Genomic DNA, 20424 nt, shown 5'->3' on the forward strand with positions numbered 1-20424 from the left:
CTACTGAATTCTTTTTTTATTCCAGCATGCATTTTAACTGAAGTCTGGTTTTATAATTTTAACTCTTCGTTGCATTGCATCAGATTGTAATTAAGCGGCATATAAATTGTCTAAGGAAATAAGGAATCAATTAATATTTCCAAAGAGCCCTGTTGACATCTTTTATACCAGCTACTAGAAATCACAACGGCAGGGACGGCGGAGCGCTCTTGCCAGCTCGCTGGCTTTCCCAAAGGCATCCCATGAGAACAGGGGTGCTGGATTAGATGGGGCTCTGGCTTGATCCAGCGACAAGAGGGCATTCTGCTAACTTGCTGCAAAACATCATGCTTAAGAAAAAACCACCATCAGCAGCGGCAAAGCGGGAGAGCAAAGAGTTAAAACCACAGAGCGACCGCGGCATTCCCAGCTTTCTGCCAGCCAGGCTGGTGGTTCCTGAAGATGTTGGAGATCGCTGCAGGAAAAGAGAAGGGGAGCTCTAATAAAGGGTGCACCTTCCTCCGTGGCTGCTCCTCCCTCCAGCTGGGCTTTGCTGGCTGGTGGATGCTTTAAGCCACCTGGGGAGACGGCTTGTGCTAGGAGCCATCCGGAGGGGGAGGCGGGGATGGTGATGTCAGGGGCACAAATACCCTGAGTTCGGTAAGTTGGCCGGGCGTGGGCGAAGGGAGAAAGAGGACTGATGTGTGCTATATATATGTATATGATCATAGCGTTGGGAGCCCGACGATCATCTAGTCCAGCCCCCTCTGCGATGCAGAAATATGCAGCTGGCGCATACGGGGATCGAACCTGCAACCTTGGCGTTCTCAGCAACACGCTCCAACCAGCTGAGAGAGAGAGAGGCGGGCAGAAAGGAGATGAACGGCGCAGGGAAACGGCAGTGGGTGGGAGAGAAGATATAATGGGTGTTCTATAGTATAATGCTTGGGAATGAATTGTAGCTTTACTTGCGGGTATTTAATTATACATTGCATGCCGAAAAAGAAAGATAAACAGAAGGGAGGACCAAAAGGAGAAAATGCACATCTCACTGCAGGATTCAACATAGTAATTCTCCCCCAGTAGTTGCAATGGCAAAGTCCGCTAAACATTTATAAAGAAACCCTCATTTATTTACAGCACAGTGCTAAGCAAGTTTGGTCAGAAATGAGTCCTGAATTCAAGGTGAGTTACTCCCAGAAAAGTGGGGTTAATATTGCAGCATTAAGGTACTACAAGGGGTTGAACCTTTGATCTTAATTTTATTTACTTACAGCTTTATTAGTATTAGTTTATTTTATTTATTTTATTCATTAAATTTATATATTCTCTTACAATAGTGCCAGCTGCTTGCTGCCTGCCTGCCTGCCTGCTATTGTCCTCCAGCCTCATTTTATTCCAGTACAGTACTGGATAAGCAACTGCAATATCTCTCTAGTTTTGTTGTACATTCTGATTCCTTCCTACAGGTGTTTAAAACTACTAAGGGTATAATATAGTGTTCTTGAGTGCTCAAAGTCCTTCGTGTACAATGATCTCAGTAACCCTTACAACCACCGTGTAATATAGGTCGATATTATTCCCCTCATATTGTAGCTTGGGACAGGGTGGGACTGGGACTGAGAATGAGAAATAGCAAGGAGTGTAAAGGTAGCCTTTTTAATAATGTGCTTTAACTTCTGTAGTGGGCTGACCATCATGGTGGTTGTGTGAATTATATGACCTTGCTGTTCCCATTTTGCAGATAAGGGCCTTATTAAATACGGAGAAGTCAACATTTGGATCCATCTTCAGAATCTACTTTATCAGTGATTCCTTTGGCCCAGTCCTCTGTTTTGCATGCCCTTACATAATGCTTATTCCTTCCCTCTCTTTGTTCTTTCCCTGTGTTGAATTATAGACTGTAACCTCCTCAGGACAGGGACCTGTTTTCTTGTACTGTGTAAAGTTCTATGCACACTAATGGCACTATGCAAATAAAAAATAAAAAAAACATGCATGAGGGAATCAACCTTTTTATAATAAATTGAGTGGAGCATACACAGACACACACACACACGTACACACATACAAATAGCATTTTACAATAAAAGCTCAGTTAGGAGTTGAAATTACACTAGAGCCATTTTTTACCATGTTTATATTGTGTTTCTTTTCTCATTTTTACATTTAACTTTTATAAAATTAACTTAGATTAACGTTTTTGTATTGTCGTGTAGTTCAGGCATTTTAGTGCTCTCCCATCATTGCTTTTTGTTGTTGTTGTGGGGAGGGGTGCCTGAAAAATAAAAGGTTGAAAGCAAATGGGAAGAAAACAGCATATTTCATCCTACCTCATCCAGCATATTTCACCCTACCTCATCCATTAGAAATGCCTCTAATTTAAATACAAAAGACACACACAGGAAACCAGTAGAAAGGATTTTGTGGGGGGACCAATAGTAAGAACAGTAATAACCAAGGTACATTCTATAAGATAGAGGATACCAAGAAAAAGAAAAATAGAGAGGGGAAAAGAGAAGGGGTGGGGAGAAGAAAGAAAGAAAGAAAGAAAGAAAGAAAGAAAGAAAGAAAGAAAGAAAGAAAGAAAAGGGTGGAGAAAAGTATGTGTGTGTGTGTGTGTGTGTGAGAGAGAGAGAGAGAGAGAGAGAGAAATTGTATATGTAGTGCAGAGGAAAGGTATTTGAAAATGGGATGTGTGTGTGTGTTATCACTAACCCTTTCATTCCAATGACTTATAAAAAGGACCCATCATTTTAAGAACTTGATCTCTTGTTGGTTTCTGACTTCTCGAGTAAGGCATTTTAATGCATTTTACCACTTCTCATAATTTCTCTGGTCAGTCTTTGCATTGGGGGTGGGGGTCGCTTCATCTTCCAGCATTTAGCTAGGCAAATTCTGGCTTGTGTTTCTTAAAATGAATACTGCAATATACACACCTATTTCCTTGAATGTCTGAGCATTGTTTTGGTCTGGACCCCCAGCCACCTGCCCCATTTCACTTTCTTCCCCGCACAGAACACATTGTATTATTTAACAGTGTTTGCTATTCCTTTTGGAAAGTCCAATAAAAAACTAATAATAATAATAATAAATCAAAATTCCAAGAATTCTGAATTTTATCCCTCTGAACAAAATACAGTAGGTTAGCTTTCTATATATGTGTGTGTGCTTTGAAATTCATGGTTGCTGCTAACATATCTAAAATAAAGGTATCTTCTAATGAAAATGAGTTACTAAGTATAAATACCATTAAAGAAATTGTGGAAAGAAGTACAATATTAGCTTCCCAAATTGCAAACCGGGGCCAAAGCATTTGACATAGATGGGTAATAAACTCCCTTTTAGGCCCCTAAACTCATTGGGTTTGGCCTGCACCAATTGTAGGCTCTTCTATATCAAAAAGTTCTCAGGGCAGCCGAGTTAACCCAAAAAAGTTAAAAGACAACAATAGTAAAATTAATAGAATACAATGTGAAGCAGAATTTAAATTCCACATTAAGCTCAGAAACAAAAAGGGGAGTGTCAAAAATGAAAACAGCAAGATTTAAAAGCCCTAGGAAATTAAGGTTGGTGCCAAGGAAGCCTCTCTGTGGAGGGCATTCCACAGCTGGTGTGCCACCACTGAAAAGACCCTTCGATTCATTTGACATCTCTCCCCTGCTGGGGACACCTAAAGAAGATCCTCCAGCTTTGATCTCAGGGTCCAGGCAGGTACGTTAGGAGAGGCGACCCTTCAGGTACCCCCATTCCATGCTATGAAGGGCCTTAAAACAGCATTTTGAATCTGTCCCAGAAACAGACTGTGAGCCAATGCATATGCCAAAATAACATGTATGGTGTAAGATGTTTTTAACACTCAGCCCCAGCGAGCAATCTTGCTGCCATGTTCCTTACCAGCCGGAGTTTCTGGATAGTTTTCAAAGGCAGTCCCCTCCACCTCACGACATGTTGTAATAACCCAGATGCGAGATTACATGGGCATGGATCACCAGAGCAAGGCTTTCTCTGCCTTGGTAGAGTTGTAGCTGTCCCAGCTCCTGCCAACCTAGCAGTTCGAAAGCATACCAGTGCAAGTAGATAAATAGGTGCCGCTGTGGCGGGAAGCTAAATAGCGTTTCTGTGCACTCATGGCTTCTGTCACGGTGTCCCGTTGCACCAGAAGTGGTTTAGTCATGCTGGCCAGATGACCCAGAATGCTGTCTGTGGACAAACACCAGCTCTCTCAGCCTGAAAGCGAGATGAGTCCCACATCCCATAGTTGCCTCTGACTGGACTTAACCATCGAGGAGTCCTTTACCTATAGCTGGGGTACAAACCTAGGCTGGGAAGAGGCACTCTGAGTTAATGACTAAGATTGCTCCACAAGTACCTCTGAACTACCAAACTGACCCTTGAGGGAGAGTGCAACCTCCTGCAGAACAGGTTGAACACAGAGGAACCACCTATTAACAGTACCAACAACATTTTGTCTGGATTGAGCCTTGTTTATTGGCCCTCATCCAATCCATTTCCACGTCAAGCCACTGATTTAACAACACACCTCACCTGGGTTTTGATGAAAAAGATAACTAGAACCCAGAGTTACCTGCCAATCCCCCAATGACCTCACACAGTTAAATAGCATGTTTTGAAAATAAAGAGGAGGGGATAACCCAATTTATGGAGGTTAACCTGACCTTTTAAAAGGGACTGTTTGCTCCTGTAAGATCATTTAGAATTAGATCATCTGAGGAAATTCTATTCATGGTACCACACTACAGAATGTCATAGGGCAGTGACCCCAAACCAGGCATTTTCTATTGTCCCTCTTCTATGAAAGTCCCTTCCCTCTGCCATACATTGCTTCAAATATCTTGTAAAGGCATATATTTTCACCAAGACCTTCCCTGACCAATAAGATTAGGGCCTGTTTTTATCTGTTTGAATTCCTGTTTTTATATGCTTCGATTTGCTTTTACATTCCATTTTGCTGGTTTTATGTTGTATTTTGTTTTAAAGATATTGTTCTGCTGCTTTTAAGTTGTACACTACATAGAGATTTTTAAAATATTAAGCAGGTTTTCAACATAATGGCAAGGAAATAGAAAAGACTCTTAAATGATTCTTGACAGAGCTTGTGCGATCCATAACCCCATTTTTGTGGTTTTTTTTCAGTCTCAGTCCAGGATCTCATGTCCTCCAGGCTCCTAGAATGGAGCAGGAAGAGGATCTGATTACCCAGAGTTCAAGGGATCTACCTGAGGCTCCTAGAGGACACATAGCAAGCGGTGAGCCTGGGATGGGGGGACTTGCGGGCGAGCCGGCCCCTTACAAGTGCTCCGTTTGCCGAAAGAGGTTCAACAAGACATCCAACCTGGTCCAGCACGAGAAGATCCACACGGGCGAGAAGCCCTACAAATGCTCGCAGTGTGGGAAAAGGTTCACCCGGAGCAACAACCTGGCCGAGCACGAGAGGATCCACACGGGAGAGAAGCCTTTCAAATGTCCCGAGTGCGGGAAGACCTTCAACCGCAGCTCCATTCTCCTCAGGCACCGAAGGATCCATACGGGAGACAAGCCCTACAAGTGCCCCCGGTGCGGGAAGAGTTTCGACGAGAGCGCCCGGCTCCGGGTACACCAAAGGACTCACCTGACGGAGGTGGCCTACCTCATCGACAGCAACGGGGAGGCCACGGCCATCGACACGAGCGGCGTGGCCCACAGCTGCTCCGACTGCGGCAAGACCTTCAGCCTCTACTCCAACCTGACGAAGCACCAGAGGATTCACACGGGCGAGAAGCCGTACCGCTGCGCCCAGTGCGGGGTCCACTTCAGCGAGGCCTCCAACCTGATCCGCCACCAGAGGTACCACGCACGAGACAAGCCCTTCCAGTGCCCCATGTGCCAGAAGAGCTTCGGCCAGAGCTCGCACCTCATCCAGCACCAGCGCATCCACACGGACGAGCGGCCCCACAAGTGCCCTGACTGCGGAAAGAGCTTCATCGAGAACTCAACGCTGAGGAAACACCAGCGAATCCACACCGGGGAGAGGCCCCACCGGTGCGTGGAGTGCGGCAAGAGCTTCAGCCTCAGCTCCCACCTGGTGACGCACCAGAGGAGCCACACTGGGGAGCGGCCTTACAAATGCGAGGAGTGCGGGAAGGGCTTTGCCGACACGTCCTCCCTCATCATCCACCGGCGGAGCCACACTGGGGAGAAGCCCTACAAGTGCGACGTGTGCGGCAAGGCCTTTGTGCTGAGCTCCGTCTACCTGAACCACCGCCGGACTCACACTGGGGAGAAGCCTTTCGGCTGCCCCGACTGCGGCCGCGCCTTCCGCCAGTGGTCGCAGCTGGTCATTCACCGGAGACTCCACACGGGCGAGCGGCCCTACAAATGCCCCTATTGCAACAAGGGGTTCTGCGACAGCTCCACCCTGACGAAGCACAAAAGGACCCACACGGGAGAGAAGCCAAACACGTGTGCCGAGTGCGGGGTGAGCTTCGGCTCGAAGGCGCAGCTGGTGGAGCATCAGGCGCTGCACGGGGGAGAGGCGTCCGCTCTGGCTATCCTGTAGCCCACAGCTGGCCATTGAGAACCTTGCCTTGGAGGTCCAGATACCGTTGGACTCTTCTTCCCATCATCCCCGGTAGCTGTGGCCAGTGGTGAGGGATGATGGGATTTGTAGTCTATCAACATCTGGATGCGCCATTCTTGCCTTTATTTTTGAGGTGTGTATGGGATAGCTCTACTGGCTGTTTGCTCATCTCTGTATTCACTCTTGACCCTTTGCCTTCCAGTGCCAGTGAGCATGGCAACTTTCGCCCCGTCGCTTAGTGTGAGGTGCGCTGGTTGCTGGGCATGCAAACAGGTATGAGATGAGGGTGGACATCGGAGTGGTGACTGGTAATGTCACACAGGCATTGATGCCTGCCAGAAGCAGGGGAAAGCGGAAGTGTTCCCCTCATTGGTTTCCACAGATGGGCACATAGGTGGGGACTCCTTTCACAAACAGGCTATTATCCTCCCCTCACTCTTTACTTTCAAATGATGCTCCTATGTGCACCAGCAAAACAGTGGACAGACTCACAAAGTATGGAATGTTGAGAGATGCACACTTGAGATTTTTTTTTTTTTTTAAGGGAGTAGAAAACCTGTCCTCTGTTTTTTCTCTGTGTAGAATTTTGAGAGTATAAGAACAGAAATTTCTCTAGCATAGCACTGTTATTAAGGGTTAACAATTACCACAGCTGCTATTTTTTTCCTGCATTCCACTTGGTGCTACAAAATATATTTTATTCTCCTTGTGAAAGGAATATCCCACCATCCATGGATTTCACGGAAGAGACCCAATGTGCCAATTCAGTGTGCGTCCATAAAACTTTTTTTAATTGTCTTTTTACATTTTTTTAAAAAAATGTCTTTGAAAGGACCCCAAAGCCAATAGCACTGCTTCCTCGGGTAGAAGGAGCAGCATGGGAACTTTTGGCCCTGTTTAAATCACCCAAAGCTTGCTCTGTTGTCACACAAAATATAGTTAAGATTAACTATGGCTTGTTGAAAGAAGCTGACTTCAAACCACAAGAAGCTGACCTATTTTCAACAAGTGGGGCTGTCTCTGTGGCTCTCAGAGGGTTGGCTCAGCCTTAATCCAGCCCTCAGGCTAAAAGGGGCCATTGCCCCGCACTAAACCATGGTTTAGCTTTCATGTGAAATGCACATGTGCAAAAGTAATCCAAACATTTTCCAAAACACTATATTTTTGTGCTTCCCCTTGCATTTGTCAATTCTGTTTTGGTCTGTTCGATCTTCAAATGTTTGTTTCCTCCGAGTGATGAAATTTGAAGTTATGCAAGAGCTGAATGCTTGATTTAATGGAAGCTCCTTCCAGGAGCTGCTCTAACGTTCAAGAAAATCCACAATGCTTCATCTTGCAGGGATATTTGGTTTTCCCTTTGGGAGACTAATATTTTGAAAGAGTGGTGGGCCAAAGGGGCCAAAAACAGACTGGACATTATTCCATAATGTTCTGTCAGCTCTGAAAAGAAAGTTGGCCAATGATGGTCTTCTCTAATGGCCTTAAAATCCTTCCAAGAAGGATTGCAATATTTAGTCAATTATTTGATTGAAAGCATTTATAAAGGAGATGCCCCCACAATTAATTGGAAAGAAGATCAAGATGCATTTAATTGACTCAAATGCCTGATTTCTAACACCAGTATCTGTGTATTAGAAGTGGGGATAATGGAACTAATGGGGCACTGAATAACTTTCCCTAAGTTTTGTTGTATAGCACACTAGGGCCTAGAGAGGGGATCAGCAACCAGAGCCCCCTGGGACTAATCAAATTTCCCAGAGGATGCTTTCTTTTCCCCAACATAGAAGGCAAAGAGATGTAGTAATATTGCCATCTGTGGGATCCTCCTCATGCTGATGGAGGGGGGGAGCTTGAGGGAGTACCTCGATTTGCCCATCAAGAAAACAAGTGTTTTATTTTTGAATATGAGACCATTTAGCGAAGGGCAGGCTTTGGACGGTGGCTTAAGGTCCAGACCAAGATCATCACACTTCGTTCCTATTGAAATCAGTGGGAGCAAAATAATCGGGACTACCTTGTCCCATTGATTTCAGTAGAAGTGCAACTAGCTTGGATTCAGCTCATTTGAATTATGGGTGAGGCATGTGGGTGATGATGCGTTATATGAAACTTTGGAAGGAGAAGTGATGGGGACAAAAACATCCCTCAGGACTGATTTTGCACCTTGGCGTCAAACCACAAAGAGAAGAAGCTGTGCTCTTTCTGTGAGAAGAGGACCAACCAGCGTAGAACCTCTGAAGATCTTCCCTCCAAAATAAGATGCCCTTCAGGTCTTCGCCCTGTTGCTCTTTTTGTGGTAAAGGCGATTAGGAATCACTTGAAAAGTGCATAGAACTGAAGGAGGAAGTCGAAAGAATGCCACTCTCTGCATACTTCCTCTGTCAGCACTGTGCTTTTCAAGGCTTAGGTTATTTCTCCTGGATTCGGCTGTTACCCAGTTCCCTCGGAAAAGCAAAATGTGTGTTGTCAGGGGTGGGGATAGAGAAGTGGCCAGAGGGGATGATGCCCAGGGACCTAAACGGACTGATAATCCCTCTCCTAAAGAAAAGCATCCTGATAATATTTTCATGCTATTGGGGAGAAGGAAAAGAGTTTATTTTGGAGTGCAAAGTTTTCCATTATCTACCACACTTCCTTGTAAGTCCACTTTTTAGCTGAACCACCACACATGACAACTGTCTGGATTCTTTTTTTTTAATATACGTGAATTTTATTATATAATATACAGCAGTGTGAGGGTAAAAAGTTGGCGGCAGAAGGAAACCCACATGCTCCTTGGACTCCCGACCCAAGTTCTGTCATAATAAAAGCCTCAATTTGGGTTTACACCGTAAGATTTTTTTTTTAAATGACCCTGATAAAGTAAAACTGCAAGCTCAGGCACATTCCCCCACCCACCCATTCCCTTCCTCCTTGATTCTTTAAAATCGAAATCAAAAGTGTTTTAATTATTTGCAATCCAGGGCTTTTTAAAAACTGCAACATGCAAAGGGAGGGGGGGTGGGATGCCACTTCCTTTCCTCAACACCAGCCGGTCATCTACCCAAAGCTGCTACATTAGGGAGGCTTTACTCTTGCCATACCACTAACCTCCTTAGGACTCTATGGGTCCCTAAGGGAGAGGCATCTTCCCAAATCCCACTGACAGCTCACAGATATAACCCTTGGGGTGGTGTCAAACCTGATTTTACATAAACTCGCCCCAAAATCTCTGCCACTGAAGGATGGGCCACAGAATTACTGCTGCCTCTCCCCTCTTGTAGTTGAACCATTTTAGATCATACTTGATCACAATCGTAAGTGCTTTAGGGCAGCCCCGAAGTGAAACAGCCCCTCACCTTGCACCCGAAAGCAAAAGCGGTAAAAGATACCAAAGGACCTGGAAGTAAAGGTTTTTTTCCCCCACCTCCCACCTGAACGGCGTTTATGGCTTGAGAGTAGGGAGATGGGTTTCAGATGCTTCGTTTCTGACACACTACCGGACGGCATTGCGGGAACAGACTTCACAGGGAGCGGAGGGGGTGTGGCTTCTTTATGGCCCCGCCTTCTACCTGGATGACATCGCCAGCTAGTCTTGTGTGAGTTGCGGCTTAAGGCACTGCCTCCTGTCTGAAGCGCTGGCGCTGTGTGGGTGTGGCTTAAAGTAGCATGTGACAGGGGGTAAGGGCTAAGGATTGGCTGCTCGTGGCTGCGATGGGATTGGCTCCTGAGTAGAGTGGGAGAAGCGGACAAGTCCAGCTTCTCGCCTTTGGCTAGAGGCGTGGCTTTGGCAATCGTGTGGTGGCTCCGCCGGGGTGGAACCCATAAGGCACAGGCCTCTCCCATGCGTGGCAGTGGGCGTGGCTCGGTCAAAGGCTGGGATTGGTGGGCCTTCCCCCTTCCCATGCTGGTAGCGGGCATGGCGTGGCCGTGGCGGCCTCCTGGTCACCCAAAGAGCTTGATGAAGCAAGGGTGGCAGTAGGGCTTGTCGTTCTGCTCCTTGAAGGTGCCCTTGTTGAGCTGCTTGAGGCAGAAGGCGCAGACAAAATGCTCGGGGTGGAACTTGCGCGCCATGGCTGTGATGCAGCGGCCGGTGATGGGCTTCTCGCACCCCGAACAGAGCGAGCCGCGCTGCTTGTGGTAGTGGATCTCGCAGAACGGGCGGCCGGCGTGCTCAAAGAAGCTCCCGTTCACAAATGGCGTGTAGCACTCCTGCAGCAGGGACAAAGGCAGAGGCGTTTCAGCAATTTGAAATGCAACGTGAAAAAAATAGTTTAAAACAACTTACAAAAATACGTCAGGGCCTAAAAATACACATCTTGGGAGTCAACGGCCAGGGTAAACAGGTGCATCTTCAGCATTCGCCAAAAAATGCACATTGAAGGTGCCACACACCCCTGTGTAGGGAGCTGGACATTTAGTGGTCCAGCTACATCTTGTTTTCTACATCTTGTGTATTTTTTTTATTATTATTATTGGTGCTCACACTTTCAGCATGGTCCTCAATTTCCCTTTTTGTTAACTTATGTTTGCTTTGCCAGAATTTGTGCTCCTTTTCGTTTCCTCACTTGGGCAGGACCTTCCACTGTTGAGGAGAAGCTTTGTTGCTTGTAAACCACATGCCAATATCTTAATGGACTTGATCGCTTCCTTTCCTACTTTCTAGATGAGCTTCTGTTATTGTGGCTTTAAATAACCTCCAAATTGGGGGTGGGCCTGGATAAATTTATCCCTCTTAACTGCTCTTAATTACAGTGGTGCCCCACAAGACGAAATTAATTCGTTCCGCAAGTTTTGTCGTCTAGCGAATTTTTCGTCTTGCGAATCACGAAATCCCATAGGAATGCATTGAAAATCAATTAATGCGTTCCTATGGTCAAAAAAAGTCCAAACAAAGCCAAATTTGGTACAACAACAGTTTATTAACTGCTCTTTAAAGTCACACATACTGTAAAGAGCAGTTCAAAAATTGAAGAGAAAATAAATTAACTTTATAAACAAAACATGTCTTTGTTTTTAGACAAAGGAAACAAAGTCGCGAGACGTTTTCGTCTTGCGAAGCAAGCCCATAGGTGAAATTCGTCTTGTGAGGCAAATCGAAAACGGAAAAACCTTTCGTCTAGCGAGTTTTTTGTCTTGCGAGGCATTCGTCTTGCGAGGTACCACTGTATTTTAAAAATCAATTCCTCTTTTGAAATCCAATGGGATAATGCTGGATTTTCTCAGAAATTTTCAATTGAGGTGATAGCACTACTGTCAGTGCCACTCGCATCTCACACCAAGTCCTGGACACTGTGGTTTGGATCCAATGTTAATTCTACTCAATGTAGACCCTTTGAAACTAATGGCCAATACTAATTTAGGTCCATTGATTTTAACTGGGCTACTCTTGAGTACAGGGACGCGGGTGGCGCTGTGGGTAAAACTTCAGCGCCTAGGACTTGCCGATCGTATGGTCGGCGGTTCGAATCCCCGCGGCGGGGTGAGCTCCTGTTGTTTGGTCCCAGCTCCTGCCCACCTAGCAGTTTGAAAGCACCCCTAAGTGCAAGTAGATAAATAGGTACCGCTTTATAGCGGGAAGGTAAACGGCGTTTCCGTGTGCTGCGCTGGTGCCGGCTCGCCAGAGCAGCTTCGTCATGCTGGCCATGTGACCCGGAAGTGTCTTTGGACAGCGCTGGCTCCCGGCCTCTTAAGCGAGATGAGCACGAGTCGGTCACGACTGGCCCGTACGGGCAGGGGTACCTTTACCTTTACCTTTACCTTACTCTTGAGTACAATTAGCATTGGGAAATGGAAGTTATCCCCCCCCCAAAAAAAATCCAGATATCTCAGCTGCCTCCCTCCACCAACTGCTGTTCACATCAGCAAGGCTTCCTTAGCATCAGCCCCCTATTCCCCAGTACCACTAGCCGAGTTACCATCCCCAGAGTGAAGAGGGATAGATTCTTAAACATCTCTGGAAATCGTAGCTCTGTGAGGGGAATAGGGGCCTCCTAACAACAAACTACAGCTCCCCAAATTCTGTGGGGGAAGCCACAGCTGTTTAAAGTGTATCACAGTCCTTTAAATGTATTGAGTAAACGCAGCCCATGTCCAGATTTTCATTCGCTGATCCCCAACACCCACCCACCAATTTTTGCAGTAAAAGTTCCCTGAGGAACTTTGGGTGGAGCCCTAATTAACCCATCACTTTCTCACTTGGCTGCCTCCCTCATTGGCTTCCCTGCACCCCCATGAAGCCCTGCCAGCCATAGGGCCCCTGTCCGGACATGCATACCCTGCAGACAAAGCATTCTGGGTGCCACAAGGCATTCAGGGCCGAGATGTAGTTCTCCAAGATGGCCTGGCTGCACCCCTGGCAACGGGTGGAGAAGAGCTCGTAGAAGTCCTGGCGGCAGTACTGCTTCCCGTCCTTCTCGTGGAAGCCTGCGGGGAACAACAACGGGATCCTTGAACTAAGCTATTGCCGCGTGTTTATGTGGATGGAGGATTGGGGTGGGCTGTCCACACTTTTGCCATGTTCACTATTGCAGACCCTCCAAGCAATATCCCTATTTTCATGGCACAGTCCTGGAATCACAGAAGCCCTGAATGTCCTGCTTTTACCTTAGGAAGTCCTCTATTTTCAGTGGAGAATTGTCGGAGGGTAGGCAATTGGCATACGGCCCCGGGAAGGCTTCCCACAAGAAAAATGGGGCCCTCAGGGTGAGGAAGTTTCCCTGTCTCTGCTCTAGCCATGTTGTCCCATAAACTACAGTAAGCTTACACGTAAAATACAAACGGGCCTATAATTCTTTATCCCCTATTTTCAAGGAAGACTAATCATGCCTCTGTGTGTGTGAGTGTGTTTTGTTGTTTTTCTTCCCCACCCGTCATTTGAGGGGCCACTCACTAAGGCCCCGCCGACACTCACCTTCCTCCCCAAAGGGCCGTCCACACTTGACGCAGCAGAAGTGCTCTGGGTGCCAGTTCTTATCCAATGCGGTCACCATTTTCTACACGAGTCAGGTGGATGCAGGGCAGAGGGGGAAAGGAGGTCACGTCAATGAGGAAACAGCAACTTGGCAGCAAAGCAGCAAACTAGACATGACAGGCCTGTGTTTCCCAGGCTTGGCCCCTTTGGTGTCTCCTTGCCACTCTGGCACCCACAAACAGTCTCCATAAATATCCCTTCCCAAAAAATGACAATGTGCAAGAGATCATTTGCACCTCCTGTTCAGTTCCTGTATGGACTGGAACATGCCCACATGTCCATACCACTGTGTGGTCCTACCTCTTCTGCCACTCATTCACACGTGGCAGCCATTTTGTGTTGTGCCATGCTGCCGCCACGGCAGCCATTTTTTGACCGGCGCCCTCAGCACATGCTCAAAAATCCAAACGTGCCAAGAAAAGCAGGCAAGCCCTGTATACTGTTGTCATATTCAGTAACATTTTCTGGATTACACTGGATTCAGACACACTGCCCATGCCTGGAGTGCCGTTTTAGGTTTCATCAGGAAGGGAGAGGAATGGAGTTTTGGTCTAGGGTTCAAAGGATTGCTCTTGATATACTCCAACTGTAAAAGTGCAAAAGGACCGGGGGGCAGGGAGTGGTGTACTTTAAGAACATTTGGCACAATTACTTTTTTTGCAGCACGTAATGACCAGAGATCTAGGAGAAATGGTCTGAATCACCAAAGAAGGCAACAGCAGCCCTCTCCACAAAAGAATAAAAGAGAAATGATGCCTCAGGGTGGTCTGTCTTGCAGCATGAAACTGAAGGAAATTAATGAGGGGTAGCCAATGTAATGCATCAAAATGTAGTTGGACTACAACTCCCATCATCCTTCACCATTGGCTACACCTTCTGGGGCTGATGGGAGCTGGAGTCCAACAACCCCCGGAAGGTACCATGTGCACCAGCCCTGAAATAATAGCTCAGTCGGTAGAGCATGAGACTCTTAATCTCAGGGTTATGAGTTCAAGCCCCACATCAAACAAAAGATTCCTGCCTCACAAAGCTTGGTTGCCTCTAACTGTGTTGTTATTTCCCTGTATAATTTTCTTTTAATATGCTTTTTTTGTGCAAATCTTTTGTGAGGCACTGAGAGTCTCTCGGGGCTGTACAGTATTCTACAACCATCTGTAAGGAAGTAGCGACCAGCTGAGGGTTAGGGCAACTCACGTCCAGGATGGGTTCATTGCAGAGTCCACAGCGGGGCGAAAAGAGCTGGAAGTAGTCCCTCTCGCAGTAGGGGGCGCCATCCTTCTCAAAGAAGTTGCTGCCCCCCATCTCCTTCTGGCAGTGGCTGCACACAAAATGCTCGGGGTGCCAGGTACTTCCCAGTGCTGTGACCACCTGGGCAAATGGGAGCGGGGAGAGGAGGCAGGGAAAGCAAAGATCCATCTGAGTTCAGGTAGCGACAGATGATTCTGGGGCTCACGAGTTTTGAGAGGGAGCACGTCATGCGTACCACACAGGGTGGCGCACCTCTGTTTCTCATGCTACGTCCAGCAGTGGCAAAGAACTTCCAAAGAAGTTGGGAGCGACAATTGTGGCAAGATTCCGTGGCCCTTGAAAATGGCCGACAGCATGCAGAAAAACGACTTGGTTGAGGAGTTCCTCCCTAATCCCAAATCCATCTTTCTCCAGCCTGGTCTTCCCCCTGCTTTGGCCTTTGGCAATCATCTATCCGCCCCACCTGATGACCCCTCCACGGAGAAGCCCGTTCTCCACCAGCAGCCGGCACTCACCTGCCCTGCGATGGGTTTCTGGCAGGATGCGCACAGCCCCTTGGCAGTGGTGGAGATCCCTTGGCGGCTGAGATCTGACTCCAGCATCACAAGCATACTGTCCAGGTTCCCGCTTGGCTGCGCTGGGGAGGTCTGTGAGGGCGCAGCAGTGGGGCTGGGGCAGACGGATGAGACCACTGGCAGCTGCGCTGAGGAGACTCGGGCAGGAGCTGGAGGGGGCGACACAGTGGTGGAGGTGGAGGCTCCTGGGAGCTAGAAGGTCAGAGATGGATATGGGTAGAGCTGAGATTTCTCTCTCTCAAAAAAAAAGACATTTCCAGACAACTTTGAATGTTTCCTCTCTTCCCGCCCCGAACCAATGGAGAATTTCCATCCTCCCATCAAGCATATTTGGGTGAAATGGCCTCCTCAGTTTTAGCACCCATGAATTTTGGCACACTTGTGTGTCTTGCTTTATTATTGCTGCATCTTACTTCATTTTCGTTGATGGCAGGAAATGCCCCCTGCTCCTTCCAGTCCTCCCTTTGCCCATTGCTCCCTTCATCAACCAAGAATATTCTTTCTTTCTTTCTATCTTTCTTTCTTTCTTTCTTTCTTGCCCATCTGGCTAGCTTTCCCCAGCCACTCTGGGCGGCTTCCAGCAAAATATTAAAATACAATAATTTATCAAATATTAAAAGCTTCCCTAAACAGGGCTGCTTTCAGATGTCTTCTAAAAGTCAGATAGTTGTTTATTTATCTAGTGGGAGGATGTTCCACAGGGCAGGAGCCACTATGGATAATGTGCACTAGCTACAAAGTGCCATTTTAAAGAAAACAGTTAGAAAATTTCACCTCCTCCAGCAGAATATTTGGCGAAATCTCCCTCCCCTCAATTTTTCTGCTTGCAAATAGCAAGTGGACTATTTGACTGGCAATTGTCACTTCATTTAAATGGCATAAATAGCTTCGGCAACTTTGCTAGGTTTAGCTGCCTCACTTTGCAGCCATAATGACTAGAAACTTGCCTTAAAAAAAAAAAAGAAATCTGGGCTTTTCAGGTTTGTAATTATGCACACAATCCCTGTGTTTGCAGGTTCCTATCACCAAATCACGAACAGCCCTGGAAGTAACCCCACTCCACCCCTTCTTCAGCCCCAGTGGTACCCGAGCCCCACACTCACATTGCTCTGGACCCGGAAATCTGACAGGGAGGCCATCAGCTTGTCCAGCTCCAAGGTGGCAGACGTAGCCGATGGCTTTGCAGGCGGAGGAGCTGTTGACCTGAGAGTAAGAACGCAGCATCAAGGGGCATGAACAAAGATCCAGTTCTCTCAATTGCAGTTTGATTCTGAGATATTTTACAGAGCCTTCATTTTAGTGAGTTCAAAGCCCACTTTGGCAGCCATCTACAGACACACTGATGGCTTCTGTACTTTAGTATGGGGAATCCAGCATGGCTTCCTTTACCCCAGTAGTACTGGGACAGGAAAATTCTCCCTTCCACGAAACTCTGAAAGAGACAGACTCTCTCTCAGGTGAGGGAGCTGGCAACAACAGGTCCCACCTCTCCCATAAGCTGTGGTCTGTATATGGGAATATAGTAGCAAACCCATCCTCACTGGGATGCTGTGAAAGCAACTCAAAGTGTTTGCATTTGAACCTGGTTAAGATCTTAGGAATGTCTGTGGGGTAGAAGAAAGGAGGCAAACTGTACTAGGGCTGCCATACATCCAGGATTTCAAAGGCAGAAGTGACATCTGGGGACAAGCAAACCGAAAATCATGGGATTTATTTGAGTTTTTATAAAAAATAAAAAAAAGCTCAGCAATTTTGGGATTTGAATGAATAAAAATGTTTAGGAAAACTCAGCAACTATCCTGGTTTTCACTTTTTGAAATATGGCAATCCTAGCCGCACAGCAGTGGTCCAGAGGCCTAATTAGGCCCATGAAGCCACTCCCCTTAAACCACACCCACATGACCTGGCACCAAATGTGGCATCAGGTATGGACGTGGTTGCAAAGTAACCAACCGGGAGCTTAAAGTGAGCCCCCAATTGTTCCTTTGCAAGCAAGGCTCCCTCTTGGTGCTGATCAGCTGTCAGGAATCCCTGCTGGGGCCAGAGGTCTACCTTCGAAGGAACCTGCTGTAACCATCAGCAGAGGAAAAATGCAAGAGGACTTTAAAGGCCTCTGTGTAACCAATGATCAGCTGAGCCCCTTGGAACTTTGGCAGCTGTCAGTCACCTGACACCATTCTGGTCCCGCCCACCTGTCAATGTTGGCCCACAAAGTGGGATGGCGGGAATTCATAATCTACCCCCCGCCCCCCGCCAGATCCAGTTCCCCACCTCTGCTCTATGGCAAGGCTGGGGAAACTATGGGCCTCCTGATATATTCTGGACTCCCGATTCCCATCCTCCCTACCAGCTGGTCATGGGAGTTGGAGCTGATGGGAGTTGGAGTCCAGCAACACCTGGAGAGCCGCAGGTTGTGCCTACATAGATCACTGAGGTGAAAATGGGATTTTGCAACAAACATCTGTTTGCCAAGACCCAAAGCACAGCTCTTTTGGTGCAATGCCTTTGCTTGCCATTGATCGCCCATACTACTCCATCAACCATCTGCTTACCGGGAAATGGAGCTGCCGTCTATAGATTCTTCCGGCCTGTCTTTGCCCTTGTCTCCGCCTGGGCTTTTGCTGGTTGGGAACTGAGACATGATTTCGTCTGGGATGAGGAGAGAGAGAATGAGAATACATCTTTTTATCACTTGCCATTTCACATCCTTGCCAGCAGATGGCAGCACTGCTGCACTTCTGATAGATAGATAGATAGATAGATAGATAGATAGATATAGATAGATAGATAGATAGATGTTGTTGTTTAGTCGTTTAGTCGTGTCCGACTCTTCGTGACCACATGGACCAGAGCACGCCAGGCACTTCTGTCTTCCACTGCCTCCCACAGTTTAGTCAAACTCATGCTGGTAGCTTCGAGAACACTATCCAACCATAATAAAAAAAATCCTTCCAGTAGCACCTTAAAGACCAACTAAGTTAGTTCTTGGTATGAGCTTTCGTGTGCATGCACACTTCTTCAGATACATGCACACGAAAGCTCATACCAAGAACTAACTTAGTTGGTCTTTAAGGTGCTACTGGAAGGAATTTTTTTATTTTGACTATGGCAGACCAACACGGCTACCTATCTGTAACTATCCAACCATCTCATCCTATGTCGTCCCCTTCTCCTTGTGCCCTCCATCTTTCCCAACATCAGGGTCTTTTCCAGGGAGTCTTCTCTTCTCATGAGGTGGCCAAAGTATTGGAGGCTCAGCTTCACAATCTGTCCTTCCAGTGAGCACTCAGGGCTGATTTCCTTAAGAATGGATAGGTTTGATCTTCTTGCAGTCCATGGGAAGAAAGATAGATAGATGATAGATAGATAGATAGATAAATAGATAGATAGATAGATATAGATAGATAGATAGATAGATAGATAGATAGATAGATAGATATCTGATGATAGAGATAGATGATTTATATACTGCCCTTCATCAAAAGATAAAAACACAAATAAATAGTTCAAACAAAACAAAAAATAATAGCCCCCTCTCCCACAAACACATTTAAAAGGCTATAGAATATTAATCAGCACAAGGCTTGGTTGAAGAGGAACACCCAAACAATTCCTTTGCAGCCACCACACCTTGAACTTTCCTGCACCTTGACATCAAGAGTGGCAAAGGTGGGCATGTCTCACCAAAAGTGTCTGGGTGGGCCAACCTCTGAGGCTCAGAGCACTCAATTACACCTGCAGGCTGGGGATTCCCCAAAACTCCTTTATATCCAGTGAGGAACCTTTTTTAGTCACATCCTGTTCTAGTCAACATTCCTGGAGGAGGAGCTCCTGTCGCTGGTGGGCAGAGCCAGAGGCAAAAGTGGGTGGACCAACAGAGGTGACTCTTCTGTTTAATCAGTAGGCTACATTCCATCCACCCAAAAGCCAAGAAGAGCACTCAAGCAGCACTTTGGTCCAGGCTCAGAGCCACAAAAGACTGGAACCACTCCATAACATGGTGGCAGCGCCTCTGAGAATTTGCAGAGTGCCCCCCTCACACCGCTTAGCATGTCTTGGATGAGCCTAAAGGCCTTTCACCATCTGAATCTGAGGCAATGCATTCTGCTGCTGTTTCAATGCCTCTGTTCAAAGGATTTTGTACTGTCTTGATTGCAATGTATTTTGCCTCTTGCCTTTTGGATTTGATATCACGCTTTATGCTTTCAAAGCTTTGTAAGTCGCTTAGGGGCTTATTACAAGTAACCAGGCAGAGGGCCTTATCAGTGGTGGCACCCACTCTGTGGAACAACTTCCCATCAGATGTCAAGGAAATAAACAACTATCTGACTTTTAGAAGACATCCGAAGGCAGTCCTGTTTAGGAAAGTTTTTAATGTTTGATGCTGTATTGTGCTTTTAATTCTGTTGGGAGCCGCCCAGAGTGCCTGGGAAACCCAGCCAGATGGGTGGGGTAATAATAATAATAATAATAATAATAATAATAATAATAATAACTCATAAACCAAGTGGATTAATAATAATAACAAAACCAGCCAGTTATCACCAGGAGTTTCCGCTTACACTGTCTTTAAAAAGGTAGAAGATGCAGCCTCTGCAGACCTGTCCCCTCTGTCCATCTCCTGCTGTATCCAGCAGGGGTCCAGTTTTACCTCACAGCCTGGGCTTGCCCTCCCAAGAGGCAGAGTGAGGCAGCAGCCTCAGGCGGCAAATACTGAGTTGCAGAAAGTGGCTAGAAATGTGTGCCATGTGGTCTGCCTCAGGTTGGGACCTGGCCGCCTCATGCAGGAACAATGGAACAAAGCACATGGCACAGGTGGAAGCTGCAATGTTGTGCTCCGTTGCAGGAAATAGCAAGAGCCCCACGGGGCCCCACAGCTCATGAGGCCAACCCCTACTGCTCCCAAAGTTAGCATGCAAGAGACATCGCTCAGCTACAGCGTCCTTCAAGCTTTGTTCCCCAGATGTTGTCGGACTACAAATCCCATCATCCCAGGCCAGCTTAGCCAGCGGTCAGGGAACGATGGGAGTTGTAGCCCAACAAAGAATGCTGAGAGCACAGGACACCCAGAGCAAACTGTGGGCTGCTTG

General features: G+C 46.9%; 2 protein-coding genes across 3 annotated transcripts in view; one reads left to right on the top strand and one right to left on the bottom strand.

The window, feature by feature from the left end:
* LOC309516645 (uncharacterized protein) lies at positions 1-9402 on the top strand. 2 transcript variants are annotated; one of them, XR_014212953.1, is made up of 2 exons: positions 1-639; positions 1120-2476. XR_014212953.1 is itself a non-coding variant. In XM_082195408.1 (2 exons), exon 2 carries the CDS (start codon positions 5174-5176, stop codon positions 6536-6538), a length of 1365 nt encoding a protein of 454 aa, XP_082051534.1. In that variant the 5' UTR covers positions 450-639; positions 5137-5173; the 3' UTR covers positions 6539-9402. The 2 variants fall into 2 exon arrangements, 1 of the variants encoding a protein (XP_082051534.1); XM_082195408.1 differs by lacking the exon at positions 1120-2476 and adding an exon at positions 5137-9402 and having other exon boundaries at positions 450-639.
* The window catches only part of TGFB1I1 (transforming growth factor beta 1 induced transcript 1), a gene marked incomplete at its 5' end in the record, with an annotated part of 24548 nt that continues 13363 nt past the window's right edge, over positions 9240-20424 (bottom strand). Inside the window, 7 exon segments of the mRNA XM_082195407.1 lie at positions 9240-10750; positions 12816-12964; positions 13452-13533; positions 14706-14879; positions 15275-15526; positions 16438-16537; positions 17887-17983. Of these exon segments, the coding sequence (XP_082051533.1) occupies positions 10484-10750; positions 12816-12964; positions 13452-13533; positions 14706-14879; positions 15275-15526; positions 16438-16537; positions 17887-17983 (1121 nt within the window). The 3' untranslated portion in view covers positions 9240-10483.

This window comes from Podarcis vaucheri, assembly GCF_965113315.1.
Source record: "Podarcis vaucheri genome assembly, chromosome: 13".
Taxonomy (NCBI): Eukaryota; Metazoa; Chordata; class Lepidosauria; order Squamata; family Lacertidae; genus Podarcis; species Podarcis vaucheri.